This window comes from Malania oleifera, chromosome 6, assembly GCF_029873635.1.
Source record: "Malania oleifera isolate guangnan ecotype guangnan chromosome 6, ASM2987363v1, whole genome shotgun sequence".
Lineage (NCBI taxonomy): Eukaryota > Viridiplantae > Streptophyta > Magnoliopsida > Santalales > Ximeniaceae > Malania > Malania oleifera.
In genome coordinates, this window is record NC_080422.1 from 102782261 (window position 1) to 102805895 (window position 23635).

The following is a 23635-nucleotide window of genomic DNA, read 5'->3' on the forward strand; positions in this document are numbered from 1 at the left end:
GCATTTGTAATAGTAGATGACTATTCTAAGTTCACATGGCTACTATTTCTTACACATAAAGATGAATCATGTGAACAACTTACTAGACTTTGTAGAAGAATACAAAATGAAAAGGGGTACAAAATAACACACATTAGAAGTGATAGGGGATCATAATTTAAAAATGAAGGCATAAAGAACTACTGTGACCTAGAGGGTATATCTCATAATTTATCTACACCTAGGACCCTATAGAAAAATGGTGTTGTTGAAAGAAGGAATAGGTTCTTGCAAGGAATGGGTAGAACAATGCTAAATGATCATAAATTACCCAAATATTTTTGGGCCGAAGCAGTGAGCACTGCTTGCTACATAATGAACAAAGTCTTAATTAGACCCTCTCTTAATAAAACTCCGCATGAATTATGGAATGGCCATAGACTAAACATATCATATTTTCATGTCTTTGGCTGTAAATGCTTTGTGCTTATGGATAACGAGCACCTAGGAAAGTTTGACTCGAAATCTGATGAAGGAATTTTTCTAAGTTATTCACTTGACAACAGAGCTTACAGGGTATTTAATAAAAGAACATTAACTGTTATTGAGTCCATCCATGTTGTCTTAGATGAGTCTAATCCTTTTTTTAAAAGAGATGATGAAGATGGTATTGAAATTAGAACAAGATTACAGAAGCTCTCCATTGAAAATAATGTAGATAAAAATTCAGACATTAATGATAAATCAATTGAGGACAATAAAGCTAAAAATGAGGTTCAAGAACTACCTAGAGATTGGAAATTTATTAGGAACCATCATTTAGAACAAATCATAGGTGAACCCTCACGTGGTGTTGCTACACGTTCTTCCTTAAGAAACCTGGTTAGTCACTTTGCATTTTTATCTCAGGAAGAACCTAAAAATATTAATGAAGCCATAGAGGATGAATCATGGGTACTATCTATACAGGAAGAGCTAAATCAATTTGAAAGAAGTAAAGTTTGGACCCTAGTTCCTAAACCTGACGATCACACTATTATTGGAACCAAATGGGTTTATATAAACAAAAAGGATGAAAATGGATTAGTAACTAGAAACAAAGTTAGGTTAGTAGCCCAGGGGTATAATCAAGAGGAATGAATAGACTTTAAGGAAACATATGCTCCCGTGGCTAGGATGGAAGTCATTCGCATTTAAATTATATCAAATGGATGTTAAAAGTTTTTTTTTAAATGACTATATAAATGAATAAGTCTATGTAGAACAACCACCAAGATTTGAAAACCATAAATATCCTAATCATGTATATCAATTGTTTAAAGCCTTGTATGGATTGAAACAAAGAGACTTAGTGGTTTTCTTTTAGAAAATGGATTTACCAGGGGCAAGATTGACACTACACTTTTCATTCAATTTAAAAATAATCACATGCTCCTTGTACAAATATATGTTGATGATATTATTTTTGGAGCTACAAATGATGAATTGTGTAATGAGTTTGCCAAATGCATTCAAAAAAAATTTGAAATGAGTATGATAGGTGAACTAAACTTCTTCTTAGGACTCTAGATTAAACAAGCCAAACATGAGACTTTCATATGCCAATCAAAATATATTAGGGACTTGCTTAAGAAATTTAACATGGAAGATGGTAAAATTCTAGGAACTCCTATGAGCTCTTCCACTAAACTTGACAAAGATGAGCAAGATATTCCTATTGATGTCAAACTTTATTGTGACATAATTGGTAGTTGCTTGTATCTTACAGCTAGCAGGTCTGATATTATGTTTAGTATTTGTATGTGTGCTAGATTTCAGGTTGCACCTAAGGAGTCTCACTTGTTAGCAGTTAAGAAGATTCTTAGGTACCTTATTGGGACTGTTGAATTAGGATTGTGGTATCCTAAGCATACTTCATTTAAGATTGTTAGTTACACGAATGTTGACTTTGCCAGTAGTAAAGTAGATCGAAAGAGCACTAGCGGCACTTGTCATTACTTAGGACAATCTCTCATTCGTTGGTTCTCCAAGAAACAAAATTCAGTTGTCTTATCTACAACTGAAGCTGAATATATTGCGGCTAGAAGTTGTTGTGCTCAAATGCTTTATATGAAGCAACAACTTATGGATTTTAGCTTGCACTATGACACTATTGCAATCAAATGTGATCACACTAGTGCAATCAATATCTCAAAGAATTCCATCTCACATTCACAAATCAAACACATTGAAATTAGACATCATTTTATTCGTGATCATGTGCAAAAAGGGGATGTGACACTTGAGTTTGTGTGCATTAATGAACAGTGGGCTGACATATTCACAAAACCTATTCAAGAGGATAGATTTATACAGACTAGACGTGAATTAGGTCTAATGCACAATAGAGATGCCACCTAGAAGTATGATTGAGTGCATAAACTGAGGGGGAGCTACTTAACTTAGAAAACTACAACTCTGAAAATTTAAACATTCTCTCACATCAATTATAAATATACTTCATACTTTGTGAGATCACTCTTGTTATCCATTTTGCACTACATGACTATACTATCCTTTGGATGTTGGAAGTAATGTACTTATTATATAAACTGTCTTGATTCATACTGGACTACTTGAATTGATTGATGCAAAATATTGTAAAATATTTGTTGAACTCAATCAGGTCTTTGATATACAAATTTATTTTGGGAATTGCTCTATTTTCAGATGGCATGCTGCCAAAATTTCTAAAAATCTTCCCAAAACCATATCTTGCATTTAAATGACTATTATCCACTGCGTACCTATAAGCTCCTATCTAAGGTTATTTTCACATGATTATATCTTTTCTACCTTAGCCCTTTTGTTGATGTCAAAAGGGGGAGAAGTAGGCAAAACTGGGTAAACAATTTGATTGCATGATTAATTATTTGTGTCTTCCTTTTCTTATATGCTTGAGTTTTATTATAAATTCCTTTATACGTATTCTCAGGGGGAGCCTTTCATGGCTATACCCATTTTTGCTTAAAGGATTTATCATCATAAAAAAGGGGGAGAATGTTGACCTTATAGATCATATCCCATTTTGATAATGACAAATATCTTTGTATCTTACCTATGCCCTGAGTTTGTGTGCAGGACCATTCTTAGCACGAAATGACAAAGATTCAGATAAGGCCATAAAGAACTCAATGCTCACATCATATGGTGGCGTTTGGAGAAGCAAAGGAAATGAAGACCAAATATTTTCATTTGTATTTGTTGTTTAATTCATTTGGATCTGTAATATGGTTTGTAATAATTAATGCATCGCATGCATGATAGGTTTAATAAGCTCAATGACCATATATTGACTTTAGGTCCCCATAAAAACTTCATGAAAAATCCCCTATAACTTAAAAGTTATACCATTAGTAATAGGGGTGAATTCTAATAAAAATCAGGACCTAAAATAATCTTTGAAAGGGCCTCGGTCGATCGAACCCACCTAGTTATACTCAGCTGGGTCGATCAAACCTTTGTTGGCTGAAAACACATAGCCATGGTCAATCAAAAAATGTGGCAGTATAAATGCCACAGTCGACCGAACCATTCGGAAGTCAGCATTTTGACTTCGCGCGGTCGATCGGTCTGAAAATGAATGGATCGTCCTAGGTCGACCAAACTGAAGCGTGTGTGACCCCCCAATTGTTCGGCCGACCAAATGTACAGTTAGCCGACCGTCCTTTATATTGGTCGACCAAACCTAGAAGGGGTTCAAAATCGCCTTGAGACGGTTCACCATATCTGTAGTTCAAAAGTGCCACGTTCGACCGAACTTAGCAATGTGGTTGACCGAACCTCTCGGGTTGGCGAGATTTTTTACCGAGGTTAAAGTGGGTTATTTTTAATTAACCTAATTTAACATTTTCAAAAATACCCATTGAGTGCCAAACGATTATAATTTTTGGAGTGTGTATATATACTCTTTCATTTGTTTTGATTAGCATCGGATTAGCAAACATAATTAGCAAAAATTCTCTAAAATTCTAAATACTCATTTTTCCTCATACAAGCTAAAAATCTCATTCTTATTCATCATTCTTGCTAAAATCTTTTGGTAAGAGTGTTTTAGAGATTACTCATATAAGCTTACACTCATATTATTTGTTTGATATTGATTATATTGAGAGTAAGCTTGAGTTTTCCCTTGTGATTTAATTCATAAGTCTTCTTTGGGAAAACTCTCTATGGCTTGAGAGTCTTGCATTCTTGTTGTAAGATTCAAGAGCTTGTATTGTGCTATTGTGAAAAACATTTTTATCAAGTTAAATCCAAATATCTCTCATACTTATTTGAAAAAAATATTTTTAAGATATTTGCTTGTGCTTTTGAGATCTTTGACTTTGCAACTTGTGATGGTACATACATACATATCTTGACTCAAAGATTCATTCGTAACACACTCTCACATATTAACAGATATATTGACATTATCTTGAGAGTAGTTATATTAAACTTCATTGAACTTATAAATCCTATCATATTGAAGTGCATTAATTGTATTGATACATACTTGCTTATTGGAGAAATATTGATATTGTACACAAAATTTGCATTGCTTATTTGTTGTATTTCAGGCGTGGCCTAACGGGGTATTAATCTAACCCATAAGGATTATTTGTAAAGGTTAGGGTCAGCCCTGTTAATCTGACCAGGGGTTTTCCTTACCCAGTAAGGAAAGAGTGTTGTATTCGATGTCACTCCACCCGCAAGTGAGCTTTAGTGGAATTCTCGAGCTTGTCAACTAGAGGCGGGGATGTAAGCACATTTGCCGAACCTCGATAACACATTATATGTCATCTTTACTTTACCTACTTTGCTATATTGTGCTTGCTTGTTTAAATTTATCTAGAGTAATTTAATTGCAATTGCATCTATTTGTTTATTCTATACTTGCACTAGATTGACTCTTCTGGTTAGTTGACCTAGGAAGAAAATTTTTTAAATATCCAATTCACCCCCACTTTTGGGATTACACTAAAATCAACACTTATCATTAATATTTAATTTTTTTTATTTATTAATCATATAAAAATAAATTTTTATATTTAATTGAATTTAATATAAAAAATAAATACAACGAAAAATAACTTTGTTAAAACTTAATATACATTGTTGGCCCACAACCTAATAGTTTAAGCTTTTAGTTAAAGTGATAATATAACATGATATTAGAACTCTAGTTACCAAGAGGTACTAGGTTTTAGCCTCTTTGCCCGACATGTGGGGCAGTGTTAAAGTTTGATATATATTATTGACCCATAACCTAATAGCTTAAGCTTTTATGTAAGGTGATATTCTAACAAGGTTGTCTCCTCATTTTTCTTTCTTTCATTTTTCCAAGTAAAATCTTTGATCCAAATGACCCTTAGGGTTGAATGATTTTCTAATTTTTATTTTTCTTAAAAATATATATATAATTCAATAATTTGTGTAATTATTGAAATTTTTTTATATTGACACTTGCCAAGATTCAATTTAGAGTTTAACTTTCGTTTGAATTTGAATTTATATAAATTTGCATGAAATATAGACAAAATTTATTTTCATGCTTGAAAACATGACACTTGAAATTTAAATTTATATATACTTTTATTTTAATAAAATATATTATAAAATCGTTTTGGGTTTCTTTGAAGTAAACAAATTCAAATCTTCCAAAACTCTACCAAATTTTCATCCAAATCCACATGCACCCAAATCTGAACACAGTGTCTAAAATTTATATTTCAAAGTATAATCTTTTTCTTTTTAAAATTATAATGAGATAGTTTTTAGGAATATGAATTTTGGGTCTTATATTTAGATAAAATGCAATTTAACATTGTATTGAGTTTTATACAAATTCACACAAATATAAATTTAAGGCTTAGAATCAAACAATAATTCATATTTAGAAGAATGGAGTTTTTCAAATTCTTAATTTGGATATTATGCTATACCAAATTATATTAAAATCAGTGCAAGTCCGTACAAATTCAAATACAAGACATGAAATTCATGCTTAAAGATAACTTCATTTTTTTTAAAAAAAATTCTGGATAATATTTACAATATCTTTTATATAAAAATACTACTTAATACGTACATTAACCATTAAATATGTATAGTTTTTCAAAAAAAAAAAAAATCATTGGTTTATCTGCATTTTGTTTTTTTTGTTTTTGTTTTTGATTATGTTGGGTTCCTCTCATCCCTATCACCACTAGCAGACACTTCCCTTCAGAGCACGCAACCTAACACACAACTTGACGGGACTGACGAGAGAGACTAATCCCACGCCTATACGCACGGCGCCCTCCACACGTGCAGGAGTAAATCGTGGATATGTACTCGAAATGGTAGGGTTTGAACTCTCAACCTTTCCGTCAAGAGGCCTGCGAGACTCTGTCCTTACTACCCGAACTTATGCGCAGGGCTGCTTTTTATTTTTCTATGTTGATGGTTGAAAGGGAGTAGACTTTGGCTCCTTATTACCTCCATCAAGTCTGGCCCAGGGCCATTTATAATGGAGGGGTTCACATGATAAGAAAAAATTAACTAATCCAAAGATGGATTAACAAGCTCCCCACCTAGGGCTTCGTCCTTCACAAAGACAAAGGCCTCTTGAGCCAAGGCTCACAACCTTTTTTATATTCCTAATCTCATCATTTTTCTTTCACAAGCTCCCCGCTCGCGCCCAGGCCAAAACCCTAGCCTCCCCCCCTCGCGCCCTCGCCAGCTACAATGGTACTTTCTCTCTCTTTCTCTCTCCGTCTCCACCAAAACCCTACTCGTCGGCGATATTTTTGCATGTACAGGCGAATTATATTTTCTGTACTTGAGGGGAATTTGTGATTAACTGACATTGTGTTCTTTTAATTGCAGACAGGCGAAGCAGTGAATCCAAAAGCGTACCCGCTGGCCGATGCCCAGATGACGATAACCATCCTGGATCTTGTTCAGCAAGCTGCCAATTACAAGCAGCTCAAAAAGGGTGCTAATGAAGGTTAATCTAACTTCAGGAACACTTCTTTCTTTCTTTCTTTGTTTCTTGCAAGCATCTATATGGATTTTCTAATGTGTGTGTGTTTTATTTTTATTTTTATTTTTATTTTTAAATACTATGATTTTCAGCGACGAAGACGCTCAACAGGGGTATATCCGAGTTTATAGTGATGGCTGCTGACACTGAACCTCTTGAAATACTTCTCCATCTTCCCTTACTTGCTGAAGATAAGGTAATTTTTGTTCTCCTAACTCTTGATGAGGGAAGTTATTATTCTTTTTTTTTTCTTTGCCTTTTGATAATTGATGGTTGTTTATTTGGAGTAGATGCTAATTTATTTGAGAGTTTGCTTTATTTTGGATTATTTGCGACCTTGTTTCTTGTTGAATTAATTGTTTCCAGCCTTCTGATATGGGGAAATAATGAAGAACAATTTTTTTTATGAACTCGAACTGTTAGGATTAAGTTTTCTAAAAGGGCTAAGGTTACAATTAACTCAAAAGCTAACAAACTAGACATAGCTAACATATAAATGAACTGGGTGAATTGCAGGAAAGATGGCTTGGTTTAAATTGCTATGATTTGGTTTGGATTTTCAAACATTAGCTCTATTTGTTTTGTGGAGTGAGATATAAGTTAGCTATGGGAAAAGGAAAAGCAGAGTGAAAGGGGTCTACATGTCTAAGATCAAATGCTATAGGCTCAAAACCCAAACAGGTTGTTGTTTTCCTTGTTCTCACAATCATTAATTATTATTCTTTTGACATTTAATCAAGTCAGATCTTAGTTTCTCCACCACGGACCTGCCCTAGTGAGTTGTACAACTTTAACCCTCCACTGTAAGAAAATATTGGAAAAGAAAAAAAAAAAGTGAGCTCATAGTTCTGATAATGCTTTTCTAAATTTGGTTAAGAGTTTCATAAGAAGGCCTCGTTCTTTTTGTTTTTGTTATCTTATTATTCTCACAATTACTGAAGCCTATGTGAATTCATTTATCTTTTTATTGTCAAACAAATAGAGGCTTCAGAATGTCTGGGAGTGGCTGCAGCCCGCAAGTAGCTTGTAACGATGCTAGCAAACAATATTGTTTCTCTTGCTCTCTCTCTCGAAAAATGTTACAATCCTTTTATCTTAGCTTTCTTCTTCTTCTTGTTAACTATGCTTGGTGTTTCTATATGAAAATCAACTATGCTTGGTGTTGAACTGTTGCTGAAAAGAAATTAGGGCTTTTTATGTTCATGTGGGCAACACACACACGGTATCCCTTGTCAGTGCTTTAATAATTATTCACTCTGATAGATTTGTATGCAACTTAAAAGTTTTCAACACACACGTGTGCGTGGAGTGTTTTTGGAATACAACGTAAACAGAGTCATGCAAAAGGCATACTCTCCTAAGTGCAGGCCTAAGTATACTGTTTGATTTTTGCTCGGGTGGTTGTGTTGAATAAGTGTGGTATCTATTTTTTTTCATTGTGATCTGGGACCCATATGAGGAAGAGGACATGTAGTATACCTTGCATTGCCACTAGTTACGGCTTTTAATTTTATCCCTTCACAGAACTTCTTCTAGTTAATAGTCACCTTGAGAAGCTATAGACCACAGTTTTCTTTTTTTACATTTGATGCTCAGTTTGTGCCACATCCATGCAAATATTGAATATTTTCCAGAAGCATATTATAGGTCTTATGTTAATCAGAGTTAATCTTTTAGAGCCAGCGAGCAATGTGATATAGGTTTTACTGAGATGTCAAGGTTTGTTACCAATTCAGCTATTATCATTTTGGATCAGATGATCTGGAGTGTGGTAAATTTGAAAATTTGTCCAAAATGTTATATTTGGTGACAATTCTTTTGGTTTCTACCTTTCTTGTTTCAATTCTACTTAAAACATCAGAATATATAAATGAAACCTTATATTTTGACATAATTTTAATAAAGCAAGGCATTAGGCATATATTATGACAGCAAGAACCCTGAGAGGAAATACTTGGCATTGTCCACTATTCTGTAGGTTTTTTTAACTAAAGGCAACTTGTGCATTTTGAAGATAAATTTGTATATGATGTACAAGCTAATGTTGTCTATGATGGGTGTTTATTTGTGGTTTCTGTTTTGCATCATTTTCTAGTAGTTCCTGTGCATGCGTTGTTATGTTGCTTGTATTGATCATTTAATGTTGCATTTGCTCTTGCTTAATAATGTTATCTTGAAAAGTCGTACTAAGAAAAACTACCTGTTAATTATTGGATATGAGCTCTGGGAGTAGGTATTTACTTGAAATGACTTGCAATTTACATCAAGCTATTGACTGTGGGAAAGTTTACTGGTTTGCAATGTAGAAATAATTCATGCAGGATGTTATGCTGAGCCTCTGGGTTGATGGAAGTTCATAGACCGCATTTATTTGTCCATTTCAAAATTGTTATTGTGCCGATATATCATAACCTTTTCCCCTCTGTTTATGACAAAGGTAGATTGGGGAACCCTTGGTTCCTACATGTGTATATATAGATTTCAGCTGGGGACATGTCCACGAAATTTTGATGCATGCTTCACGGCCATGCTGAGAGCTCCCTTTTTCACACCCCAGTCCCCTAGACTGATTTTTTAAATATAATTTCCCTGAAGCTCTTATTCCATCAGTAAATGCTGAATTCCAAAATTTGATTTTTGGATTGTTTAGCTAGGTGCATTTGAAACTAATTCGACTCTTTTCAATACACTGCTTCTGGATACAAACTTAAATAACCATTCCATGTGAATTTGGCAGAATGTGCCGTATGTATTTGTCCCTTCTAAGCAAGCTCTTGGCAGAGCATGTGGAGTTACAAGACCTGTCATTGCTTGTTCTGTGACTAGCAATGAAGGAAGCCAATTAAAGTCCCAAATACAACAACTCAAGGTAATTCTCCACTTGTCCTGAATTTATGTTATTTCTTCTATTAAATTTTAAACTGCATTCTGAGTTTTGCTTGTGGAATGCAGGACGCCATTGAGAAGCTCTTGATCTAACGCCTTCATGGAATATCTTTTTGGAGCAATGAGCCTGTTGATTTATATTTGCTTTTTAGAGGCATTGGCCGATGATGCTGTTGTGCCAATGGGTTAGGGAGTCTGTTATTGTTGATCCATATTTAAGAGTCATCTCTATTTGCTGTGATGATGTGAAGAAGACTGCTGTTAAATTTGCTTTTGGTACTGGATAGAGATCACGATGACTGATATGTTAAATTGATGTTATAATCTGTTTACTGCTGTGGTTTTTTGGTGGATGTATTTCAGATCTTATATTGCTATCTTGCTCGTTTGACTTGACAGATATATTTCAAATCTCATATTGCTATCTTGTTTGCTCGACTCAACAGAGTTCTTGTTTAACTTTTCCTGGCATCTCTAGGTTTGGGATGTAAAGTTGCGTTTGGGGGCATCGTAAAGTATGAGTTTTTTGGATTTGTGTTAATTTGGGCAAAACTCAGTACAAGTTTGTATTGTATTTGCCAAAATTCACATTCAAATTTAAGGTCCAAATATTTTGAGCTGCCAAACATGGGATACATAAATTTTAATTTCTGTGGTGTTTTGGAGAATTTAGGTTGGAAGTTCATTCATAGTTTCAGCTTAAAAGAACTATTGGACTGTTACTTCCAAGAGTATTTTAGAAGAGGAAGGAAATGGACTGCATGAAAATAAAGGAAGAGTGATAGGAAAATGAAGAAAATTTAAGGTTGAGAACTTGGGCCTGTTTGGCTAAGGTTTTAGATGTAGGTGTTTGTTATTATATAAGTTTTAGAGAAAGAAGGGTACAAATATTATATAAATTTGCATCTGGTTAAACTGTTAAAATTGTTTTTAAATAATATATTTTTTCTGAAATATATCAAAAACAAGTTTTAAGGAAATTATTTGCTCTATTTTTGGGAAAAGTCTTAGACTTGGATTTGAACAAATCTAGATAACATATTAAACAAAATTATATTGAATTTTGTGTGTTTAGATTTAATGTTTGAAATTGAGGTTTACAAACACAATGTTTGGGTGTTTTGGCTACTTTCAAATATGTTTTTTAGGATTCATTGAAGACATAGATATGAAGTATAACTCATTTTTTACAATATTAATAATAGTGATAATAATAAATAATAATGCTAATAATAATTATTATTATTAACAAATTATCTCTTGTGCCAATGTTAAGTAGATGTAATTCAATTGTTTTTGTTTTTGAAAACAATAAGCTCCTTTTGTATTCTTGACCAAATAGGTTTCTGAGTTCTCAATTCTTCAATTATGTAAGAAATACCTAAATGTTACATGATAATCTTAGGAGATGTCGTTTATTATCATTGTTAAAAATTATTAAAAAATGAATAATACAAATAAAAAATCAAAAACTAGCAACCTGTTTGTTTATTATTTCTAGAACTAAAACAAATAAAATATTCAATTAAACAAATGTTCATTTTTGTTCTTTGCTTATGGGATTATAGAATTTGGATCTTACAATTTGATTTACGTAAATTATGTATTAAGTTGCTTCTAAGTCATCTAAATCTAGCCCTCAAAATTTATAATTCTAAATATTACTTTATGTAATTTTTGGAAAATTAAAACAAGTACTCCTTTTTTTTTATTTTTTTGTAATTATTTTGAAATTTATGAGTAAATAATTAAAAAAATATTTTGCTTAACTAAATAAACTATTTATTTTCCATCTTTTCAATAAGAATCTTGGAAAACTAGAACTAAGTACCCGTTTAGTTTTGGAAAATAATTTTCATTTTTCATTTAAGTTTTTCAAAATATTACCAAAAAAAAAAAAAAGTATCCAATTTTTAATCTTTTAACATTTGTATGAAATAAATGAAAAACAATAAATCATTTGACACTATTTGGTTGTGATTGTTTTATTTTTATTTTTAATTTTTAAATAATTATAAAAATACCACCTTATTTTCTAATTTTTCAAATTTATATATAAAAGTTCAAAAATATTTTTCTAAATTTTGTAACTCTTACTTTCCACATGGGAGCATAAAATTCAGAAGTTAGACTTTTATTTGTGAATATTATTTATGTAATTTTTTTTTTAAAATTCATACAACAAATTCAAACTCAAAAATTCATAATTCTAAATCTTACCTTATATAAATTTTAAAAAATTGAAACATAGGTTGAATTTTTTGATTATTTTAAAATATAAAAATAAAAATTATTTTATTTTCTCCCTTTTTAATACATATCTTGAAAAATAAAAAAATAATCTAAAATTTCCCACCCACCAGAAGCATTTTTTTTTAAATACAAAGAATAGTCATGGGAATGTACTTTCTCCCATTTTTTACTTTCAAAATATAATTAATTTCTAAATTTCTATTCTATCGAAGAAGAATAATTAGAAATTTATAATGAGCGCAGCAAACCATTAATATCAATGTGGGCGTGCCGGAGTGGTTATCGGGCATGACTAGAAATCATGTGGGCTCTGCCCGCGCAGGTTCGAATCCTGCCGCCCACGCTCTCTCATTTTTATTTTTTCCTGGCTACTTTACCTAGCCATTCCCTCCCACCTGCTGTCAACTGTCGACGACATCAAAAGAAGAAGGTATGGCGGAGAATTAAAATATCTGGTAACTTGTGAAAATGATTCTGCCACCCACGCTCTCTCATTTTTATTTTTTCCTGGCTACTTTACCTAGCCATTCCCTCCCACCTGCTGTCAACTGTCGACGACATCAAAAGAAGAAGGTATGGCGGAGAATTAAAATATCTGGTAACTTGTGAAAATGATTCTGCCAAATCAATTTCAATTTAGAATAGTTTTCAATGATTAAATCAAATTTGGAAAAAAAGAAAAAAGAAAAAAACTAGCCCACAGCATAGAGGGGTTCCAATTCCTCTCCATCTGAGACAATATTACAACTGCTACCTCCCTCTAAATGTTTCATTTCTGATCCTAGGCTTTCTGCCATCCTGTATATCTCCTCGGATTGCGGGTGAGACATGTCGTCCGAGGAGAATCCGTGCGAACACAAGGAATCGTCAACATCACCCACATCCACCCAACTGAATCCTATTTCCTTCCTCACACCCCTGTTTTTCATCCCTTTCCTTATTTTTGCCACCTCTTCCCATTCCCCCTTCTCAGCATACATGTTCGAAATCAGTACATAAGAACCTGATGCCATTGGTTCCATCTCCATTAAAGCATCTGCCACCCTTCTACCCATGTCAACATTCCCATGTATCCTGCAAGCTCCAAGCAAGCTTTGCAGCACAGACACTCCCGGCCGTCCTGGAATCCTGTCTACAAACTCTTCTGCTTCCTTCAGTCGTCCTGCCCGGCCCAACATATCCACTATACAAGAATAATGCTCCGGGTTTGGTTCAATATGATGGTCTTTGACCATTGAGTTGAAGATTTGCTGACCCATGTCAACCATTCCCTTCCGTCCACATGCTGTTAATACAGCAAGGAAGGTAATTGAGTCAGGTATTACACCTTCCCTCCCCATCTCCTCAAAAAGACTCATCGCAGAATCATAGTCCCCGTGCCTTGTATGAGCAGAGATTATTGCTGTCCAAGCAACTTGGCCTCTTTGAGGTATTTCACAGAAAACTTTTTGGGACTCACAAATGCTACCGCGCTTTGCATACATGTCAAGGAGAGCACCTGATACAATTGGATCAGTATTTAGTCCTAGCTTTATTATATGAGAATGACAATGTTGGCCATGTCTCAAAGAAATGGCATCAGCAGCCCCAATTGCATTCAAGATGCTGCCAAACGTATATTGGTTTGGCTGGGACTCCATTATTGCTGAAAAGAATGTTCGAAGCGCTTCTTGGGACTGCCCATTTTGAGCATACCCAGAAATTAAGGCATTCCATGAAATGGTTTCTCTGTAGTTGAGGTCCTCAAAAACCTTCATTGAATCCTTCATTGATTCGTGTTTAGCATACATGGTAATGAAGCTATTAGAAACATTCAATTCTGATAGAAAGCTTGTCTTTATACAGAACCCATGAATCATTCTGCCTTCTTCCACCAAATTCCTGACTGATATGGCATGTAGTAATCCGACAAATGTGACATCATTTGGATAAATTCCATCCATCCTCATCCCATTAAATAGAGACACAGAATCTTCTTCGTTCATAGAAATCATTGTTGTCCAGGAGACCACATTGCGGTCAGTCATGTTTTCAAAGACCAGTTTTGCATCTTCAACAACCTCACATTTTGAATACATTGAAATCAACACATTACTAACTGATAAATGAGTCTCATATGTTGCCTTTATTGTCAAACCATGTACCTGTTTCCCTAGGTTTAAGTTTCTTTCATGGCCACAGGCTGAAACTGCACTTGTGAATGAGACATGATCAAGCCTCATTCCATCTCTGACCATTTCAATAAAAGCAAGAATTGCTTCTTGTGCACAATATCCCTCCTGAGTGTACCCCGAAATAATAGCATTCCAAGATACTACATCTCTATTGGGCATTCCATCAAACACTCTCCTAGCTTCCAATAAACAACCCGATCTCGAATACATTGTTATGAGGGCATTCCCAACAAAAATTTCACAATCTAAACCACATTTCAATATAAGAGAATGCAATTGAAATCCAAAGAGAAACTCCTCCTGGTCCGAACAAAGGGCAAGAACAGTCGTATAAGTCACTGCATCAAAGACAACCCCGATTCTATTCATTCGAAGGGCGAAACTCAATGCACCTTCCCCGTTTTGAAACCCCGAAAGAACAGTGTTCCAAGAAACAATATCAGGGTCATTCAAGCTCTCAAAAATATCTAAAGCCCGATCGAATTGCCCACATTTACAGTACATATTCATCAAAGAATTCGAGACGGTGAGATATGAAATAAACCCAGATGAAATCGCAAAGCCATGGATTTGGCACCCGGGCTGGAGCTCCCCACGACATGCCTTGAGAGCGACAGCTATCGTAACTTCATCAATGTTTTTAGCAAAACCCCACTTGACCTGTTTCCTGAAGATGTCAAGAGCTTCAAACTGACGATTCCTATGTACACAGGTGAGCATGGTGCGGTTGAGAGATGCAATGCCCGAGTGAGGCATTTGGTCGAGCACTTGGTGGGCATGGTTATACGAGTGGAAGGTCTTCCTACCATTGGATGGGCAACTGGGCATTCTACGGAGGCATTTGAAGTGAGAGTGGCGGGAAAGCATGAGAGCACAAAGACAGATGACCGTTGTAAACAAAAGAAACTTTAAGACGAAAAAGGGACATCAAACCCATTGACTATCTGCGTTTTGGTTTGATTCTAGAGTAACCTTCACATAGCTAATTTTTGAAGCCATAGTCATTAGGAATATACTCTATAGGCCTTTCCAAACAACACGTAAAAGGGTGATTGATTTTAAATTGACAGGGGGTGTTTGTCATGGCTTGCAAAAGTTGTTTCGACTCAAATAGTATAAATATTTAAATAGTTTTTAGATAAATTATGTAAAAAATACATAAATGAATGAAAGTATTTATGTTGAGACAGTTTAGTTTGTATGTGGCTTTTTGAAAGAACATTTTAAAAAGGAATTGATGGAAAGAAATATTTTTTATATTATTTTAAAAACATTTGTTCCTACGAAAAAAGAACTATTAGAAGAAAGAGTTAGCTTTGAGTGTTTGATAAAAAAAAAATGTAAGGTGTCTGACCCTATGTTAAGGAGAGATCTCTGATTTTGAATTTGTGTAGATTTGAATTTGTTGTAATAAAAATTTGTATTGAAATTTCTCCAAATCCAAGGTTTGAAACACATGCTGCTAATGTAGTTTAAGAGCATTTTAAATGACTAAATGAATGTGTATTTTTAGAAATATAATTAATGCTTTAATAGTTTTGTAATATATATATATATTTTAAAAGTAAGGACAACAATGGAGTAGAATAATTTGTTGAGGGAAAAAAAAAACTAATTTTTAAAATCGCCCCAAAAAAGTTAAAGCTAAAATAATTACCAAACATGTTAAAATCAACTTTTACTTCTAAAAAGGAGAAGTTAGGCAAAAAAGGGGCCAAACTCATCCTTAGTGTAGGAGAAAATAAGATAAATGAGTGAGGAATTAGATAGTTTGGATTTCTGCTAGTACACCAAATAGTGCGCTAATAATGAGTGAGCTGGGTTGTGTGAGAAACAATGAAAAGAATAAAAGTAGATATAAAATAACTTGAAATGAAACAGTGAGAAAATGTTTAATAATCTTAAATTTATTAGAGAAAATTTTCTATGACAGTGTAAACTAGTAGAAAAGTATTCGTGTACTTGACCCATGTGAACTATCTGAATCTTTTAAGGCCAAAAGATTTAGACTTCAAATTTTCTCTTTTCTTCCAACTAAAACTAATATTTGTTTCACAAGCTTTAGCAACCCTATACTCAACCTTTTCTTCAAGCCTAATAGACTTTCAAGCAAGAGAACATGTTAGAAAGGCTTCCAAAACTAGGATTCACCTAACAAGTTTAAATTTTAATGGCTTAAGCTTTTAAAATTTGAATCTAGCTCACCATATATGTTAATGTATTAATAAGATTGTCCATAATCAACTGTGTAGCAAGTGTTGGACTAACAAGACTTAATCTCGTTTTGATGATAATAAATCATAGTTACCTAACATGTTTGTTTAAGTTAAGTTTCAGGACTAAAGTGTTTTTATAAAATCAAGTCTAAGTCATGAGGGACATGAAGGTTATTGAAGAATTGATTAAAGCTCAGAAGGATAATAAAAACTTCACAACATGAAGACTTAAGAATTTAGACATATTCATCTTGTTAAAGTGGCATGTAAGTACTTCAAATTTCAATATTGATGATTGAAGTTCTTAGGAATTATTATGAACTTTGTAGTAACCCGGCTCAAGAGGAAAAAAAAAAATTTAATTAATTAATTAGGTGATTAATTAAATAAGGTAATAAACTAAATAACATAATTGTGAATGAGGTGATAGGATATATATATAATATATATATATGTATATATATAAAGTTAAAAGTAAGATATTTATAAAGTAATAATATAATAATGATATTATATTATTATATGTAAAGTTGAATCTTCCTTTGGTAGATTTCAAAATTGGTTTCTTCCAATTCAAGGCTCGCTCTCCCTCTCTTTCCCTCTCTCTCTCTCACTCACTCACGTTACTCTCTCTCTAGCATTACTCTCTCTCTCTCTCCCTTTCTCTCTCCTCAATTTCTCGGCTATATGTGCGCCGATTAAAAAATAAAAAATACTCTTAGGTTTCAAATTCCACCACCAATATTTTAACCGGAGTGGATTTATTGTCGAGTCGTCGTAAACATATCAGCATTAGCAATGTATAGCTTGTATCATTAAGTATTAAAATTACCAGATTGATTTCTTCATTACTGAGATCATCCAATAAAAAAGCCAACCTAAGACGAAGGACCTCTGCATTTCAAAATTTCAATAATAGGTATTTGAAATATAGACTGGTAGTGGCTAGAAGCTGTGGTTGATATGTGTCTCTGCTGGGACCAATCATCTTCATGCTGATTGCTTCTTGATGTGATCAGCCTCTCTCTTCCTCTAAAAGTTTGATAAGGTTAAACAATGTTCTACATAAATTATCTTTTCACTCATTGTGGGATTACATTCATAAATAAAATGACATAAGACTATAATTTCTATCTTCCATTTCAAAATTTTATGCTCTTCATGATCTCTCAAACTTGATTTTAAATCTTAACTCATGCTATATGATTCCCTCAGAACAAAAATACACAGTCCTGCTTTGCTTCTTCGTCTAAGAAAGACTTATTATTTACGTAAGATATTCAAATTGCTTTCAGACATACAATTCGTAAACAACTACGATTCGTTGCAGAAGTCATTTGCACACTGTTTTGTGGGGGGAGGATCTCAAGGAGAACGTATTTTTGCGTGCCTTGAGCATTCACATTCATTTTATATTGATCTATTGACATATGGAAATTGATGCAGGCATGTATTATTTAATTTCTATGATGAGGGGCCTCAATCAAAGTTTCTGCAGGCATGTATTATTTAATTTCTATGATGAGGGGCCTCAATCAAAGTTTCTAGACAATGCTATAAGCTAAAGAATACAGGTTGTTTGTTTGCATGCCACCAAACAAGAAAAATAAAATAAAATAAAGCAAAATGAGGCCTGTTGAACATCCATGATATGACCATTAAGGCAATATTTCAACCATCCTTCTGTATAGGCATTGCAGAATGGGGAGTTGATTCCCATTAAAATTATTGAGCTTTGATTTATCTTATGCGCACATCACTTTGCACACGCGGAATTAATTAAGAAGGAAACCGGCGAGACCCTTTTTATTAGTCTAGCCAAGCAAAGCAAAGCCTATTCCTTCATCTTCTCACTCATGTAAGAGCACTCAATTATACAGTTGGCTAGCCATCTTATTGATGAATTAAGGGATATTTTTTTGTGAAATGGTCATTCAACTTATGCATGTAAATCATAATGCACACATATAGAGGGAATCCTTGGGGTAGGTAGCAATTTATTTCTTTTTGTGGGATAAGCAATGCAGTGCTGTGAGTAAAATGGATTAAAGAAATCTTAGGCTGCAGACCCAAGGTGGAAGAGGGGAGGGGGGGGGGGGGGGGGGGTGGGGGATTGAGAATGGACCCAAGGGAGATTACCTGCAGATTTTGTGTTGTCGGCAGTGGAGCACTTTGTCAATGTTGAAGTGGGAGGCGGGTGTTCATGAATGTTGCGGGGTAAAAAATAGTTGCGATACTCCTTCGACTCTCGTTGACCTGAAAGAGGAAGAGAAGAAAGGCTTGGAAGACCCGGGGTGTACTCCGGGGGATCTCTCCGATGCCTAAGTAAGAGGAAGGCTTTAAGGAGGCTAAGTGCAACAGTAGAAGTGTTGTATAACTTACCTTTACCTGTACTTCAAATCCCTTCTTATAGGGGCTTGAGTTGACCGCCGGTTGGATCGGATTTATTGCACGGGGGCGTGAATCACTCTCCAGCCATAAGTGCGTGCACCTATTACTCGGTTATTATGGGTGTTGGCGTGGATCTCTCCTTCTCTTTATTAGATCGGAGCTAATCAGTCGTCAGAATGTTAGATCCGGAGAAAGTGAGAGATAAGCGTTGACCTGCCCTTATTAGTGTGATTTATTATGGGCATATCAATGAATAATATATTAATTCAAGTTCTGTGTCTGTTGGCACCATGTGCAGAGGCAGAGGGCGCGAAGGGCACGAATGCATCTGCACATAGAAAGCAAATAGGCCAATGCGATGAGCATATTTGGTTCATATCAACAAATGGAATTTGGGAGCACAGATGCATCCATGCTAGGGAGAGGGATGAGTACAAAGTCAATTGGTTCTCTAATTCTCTCTTACCAAAACTTCCATGATTTCAGCAAACCCCATTTTCAAATCACCAATGATTATATTTTTGACTTGGTAAATCCCATAGGTTCACAGCATTATGGTCATGTTAATTATCATTTCGTTGGAAACCAGCCTACGGGGTCTTAGTTCATCGTCAATTGACATTTTCTTGGAATATGCTCGAAAATTTTAAGCCACGCATTTTGAAGGCTGCTACTGTGCTGTTTCTATCACTCCACTGTTTACTGTCCAATGAAGTACTTGGATGTAACAATGGAAACAATTAGAAACTTTGGAGATTATTCCATTCACATTGGAAGAAATGAAAATAATACAGTTTTTTTTCAGTGATGTCATAAAACCTAACAAGAACGTTACTGATAGGAATTTGATGGCAATTCACTAACTGTAGGAATTTGTATACTTCAGTTAATGGTTTTCATTGAATCAACTCTATGTACCACCCAGTACACAAGGCTCCCATGCCATCGGGGTCTGGGGTGGGCTGTTGGGGAATAAGACCTGGAGTAACAATCACACACAAATAAAAATACAAGCACACACAATGGAACACCGGATTTACGTGGTTCGGTCCAAACTGACTTACGTCCACAGGAGCACACACCACTGCACTATAATCTGGGAGAAATAATACACGGAAGAGCCACTGCTCAACTCTCACACTGTCTCTCTCTCTTTCACCACAACTCTCTGCTGTATGGACACAGCACAGCACTCTCACACTGCTCTCTGCAACACACTTCACACACTCTCACAACTCTCTGCTGCACACAACACATATACCTCACTACAACCCACATATATATATATATATATATAGGAGGGGGGGGGGGGAGCAAAATTCAAAGAAGGTGGCCGCTGTTTCAACAATATCTGCAGAGTAGGTGGCCGCCGATCTTTAGTGTCAAAGGTGGTGGTTGGTTTGGTGCGGCTGTCGGCGGCTCCACACCTGCAAAATCAACAATCTCCCACTTGGAGGCGGAGACAACATCTCAACCAGTGTATATGCAAATGTTGTGCTCATGTCCGTCTTCAATCATGAAGACTAACTGAAGTTGAGCATAACTTCAGTTTCTCTATAGTTACCACCTTTGTCAACATGTCAGCTGGATCTCTGCTACCTTGAATCTTTTCAAGTGTTAGTACTCCATCCTCTAATAGAGATCTGATGAAGTGATAACGCAATCTGATATGTTTGGTTCTAGAATGAAATGCAGAGTTCTTTGCCAGATGTATAGCACTCTGACTGTCGCTATACAAGACATTCCTCTCCTGCTTTAACCCAAGCTCTGTCAACAAACCCTGAAGCCAAATCATCTCTTTGCTGGCTTCTGTCACTGCTAGGTACTTAGCTTCTGTAGTGGATAGGGCAACAATCTTTTGTATCTGCGACATCCAACTAACAGCTGTTGTGTCAACAGTGAACACGTATCCGGTGGTGCTCCTGTGGTAATCAATTTCACCAGCAAAATCGGCATCTACATACCCTTTGACTTTCAAGTATCCTTTGCCAAAACATAAGCACTTATCAATAGTGCCTCTGAGGTACCTGAAGATCCACTTCACTGCTTCCCAGTGAGTCTTTCCTGGATTAGACATGAATCTACTGACTGCTCATTGCTTGGCCAATGTCTGGTCTCGTACAAACCATAGTGTACATGAGACTTCCAATGGCTGAGGCGTAAGGTACCTTAGTCATGAAGTCCTTCTCTTCATCAGTCTGGGGAACCTGATCCTTGGAGAGGCGAAAGTGTCCTGCCAAAGGTGTATTTACTGCTTTGGCATTGCTCATGTTAAACCTCTGTAGAACACGGTCAATGTACTCCGACTGAGATAGCTACAATGTTCCCTGTCATTTATCTCTGGAGATTCGCATCCCAAGTATCTGCTTCGCTGAGCCTAAGTCCTTCATGTCAAATTCCATTGACAACTGCTGCTTCAATTTCCTGATCTCTTCTATATTTGGTCCTGCGATCAACATGTCATCCACATATAATAACAGAATGATATAGCTACATTGATACTTCTTGAAGTAGCAACAGTGGTCGGCATTACACTTTAGAAAATCATTCCTGTCCATAAAGCCGTCAAATTTCCGGTACCATTGTCTGGGAGCTTGTTTGAGACCGTACAAGCTCTTCTTTAACCTGCACACCAAATTCTTTTTACCTTTCTCTGAGAATCCTTCTGGTTGATGCATGTAGATTTCCTTATCAAGATCACCGTGAAGAAACGCCGTCTTCACATCTAACTGCTCAAGATGTAAACCCTCTGAGGCAACAATACTCAAAACAGATCTGATGGTTGTCAACTTCACAACTGGTGCAAAAATATCGGTGTAGTCAATTCCTTCCTTCTGCTTGAAGCCTTTAACTACCAACCGAGCCTTGTATCTCCTGGAGCCGTCATGCTCCTCTTTGATTCTGTACACCCACTTGTTGTGAAGGGCCTTCTTACCTTTAGGCAACTCAGCTAGTTCCCACGTTCTGTTGGAGGTGAATGACTTCATCTCGTCCTTCATTGCAAGCTCCCACTTGCTCGCATCTCATGCCTGACATGCTTCATCATAGCATTCAGGCTCTCCTCCATCTGTAAGAAGTAAATAATCTATATACCTTCTGTTTGGTACATGGGGTTGAGTATATCTCCTAAGCTCCGGAGCTGGAGTAGGAGACGGTGATGCGACGATCTGCTCCACTGGTTCCTCCACCTAAGGATTCTCGGCATTCTGCTGTTGCGTCCCCACACATTCTGGGACATTATCCATATTTACATGGGTTGATTCTCTCTGAATTGGTTCGGTGGATTCAGCTGTGTGCCTATCTTTGTACATTACCTTTTCGTCAAAAATTACATCTCTGCTTTTGATCACCTTTTTGTTTTCATCATCCCAAATGCGGTATCCAAATTCATCTCCACCATAACCGATGAAAGTGCATTTCCGGGATTTCGGATCCAACTTATCCCTAACATGATCATTGATATGTACATATGCAACACAACCAAAAACTTTCAAATGTGAAAGTCTTACCTCTTTGTTACTCCAAACTTCTTCTGGTAGGCAATAGTCCAATGGTACTGAAGGACTTCTATTAATCAAATAAGCAGCTGTGTTGACTGCATGTGCCCAAAACATCTTTGGCAAGCCTGACTGCATACGCATGCTTCTGACTTTTTCTGTCAACGTTCTATTCATCCGCTTAGCTACGCCATTGTGTTGAGGCGTACCTGGCACAGTCCTTTTCATTCTAATACCATGCTCATAGCAGAATTTCTTGAACTCGGTGTCAACATACTCTCCACCGTTATCAGTTCTCAGTCTTTTGATTTTCAAACTAGTTTCATTTTCTACCATCGCTTTCCAATTTTTAAAAGCATCAAAAACATCAGATTTATACTTCAGGAAGTAAACCCATACCTTCCGTGAATGATCATCGATAAACGTGACGAAGTAATGCTTTCCTCCTTTAGACGAAATGGTTGTTGGTCCCCATACATCTGAATGGACTAGCTCAAGTCTCTCCTTCTTCGGGCTATTGATATTTGCCTGGAAACTAACTCTCTTCTGTTTCCCAAAGATGCAATCCTCACACGTGTCGATCTTCACTGACTATAAATCACTCAACTTACCCTTTGAGTGCATCACCTTGAGTCCCTTCTCACTTAGGTGTCCGAGTCGTTGATGCCATAGGTTGTTATCATCATTTCCTGTAGCAACTGTAATAGACATACATGTATCAGGAGTTACATAAAGAGTACCACTTTTCTTACCTCGAGCAATTGTCAATGCACCCTTCGAAATCTTCCATTCATCACCAATGAAAGATGTGTTATAACCTTCATCTGCCAATTGACCGACTGAGATCAAATTCTTCCTCAGGTCTGGAATATGTCTGACATCCTTCAGCTTCCATACTGACCCGTTCATTTTGATCTTCACTGTCCCCTTACCGGCAATGTTGCAAGGTTGATCATTGCCTAGATATACTTTACCGAAATTACCTGATGTATACTCCTCCAGGCAATCTCTGCTGCAAGTGGCATGGAATGAAACTCCAGAGTCTAACAGCCAAGACTCCTTTTTGCTCTCCAAAGAGCAGATCAACAAATCATCAATTTCAGAAGCAATATTTGCTTCTGTCTTTGCTCTCGTATCTTTCTTTTGACTTCTACACTGGTTCTTGTAATGACCAGTCTTTCCACAGTTCCA

General features: G+C 35.7%; 2 protein-coding genes and 1 non-coding gene across 3 annotated transcripts; 2 read left to right on the forward strand and 1 right to left on the reverse strand.

Moving 5' to 3' along the window:
• Nucleotides 1-6349: 6349 nt before the first annotated feature.
• Nucleotides 6350-10270, forward strand: LOC131157243 (uncharacterized). Its single transcript, XM_058111235.1, has 5 exons — nt 6350-6732; nt 6871-6991; nt 7120-7223; nt 9765-9896; nt 9980-10270. The coding sequence occupies exons 1-5, from the start codon at nt 6730-6732 to the stop codon at nt 10004-10006; spliced, it is 387 nt and encodes a 128-aa protein (XP_057967218.1). The 5' UTR covers nt 6350-6729; the 3' UTR covers nt 10007-10270.
• Nucleotides 10271-12427: 2157 nt separating this feature from the next.
• On the forward strand, nt 12428-12509 carry TRNAS-AGA (transfer RNA serine (anticodon AGA)). Its single transcript has one exon. It is a non-coding gene; the product is annotated as a tRNA-Ser (tRNA).
• A 260-nt stretch (nt 12510-12769) lies between these two features.
• On the reverse strand, nt 12770-15372 carry LOC131157245 (pentatricopeptide repeat-containing protein At4g32430, mitochondrial). Its single transcript, XM_058111236.1, has one exon. It carries the CDS (start codon nt 15205-15207, stop codon nt 12859-12861), a length of 2349 nt encoding a protein of 782 aa, XP_057967219.1. The 5' UTR covers nt 15208-15372; the 3' UTR covers nt 12770-12858.
• Between the last annotated feature and the right edge of the window lie 8263 nt (nt 15373-23635).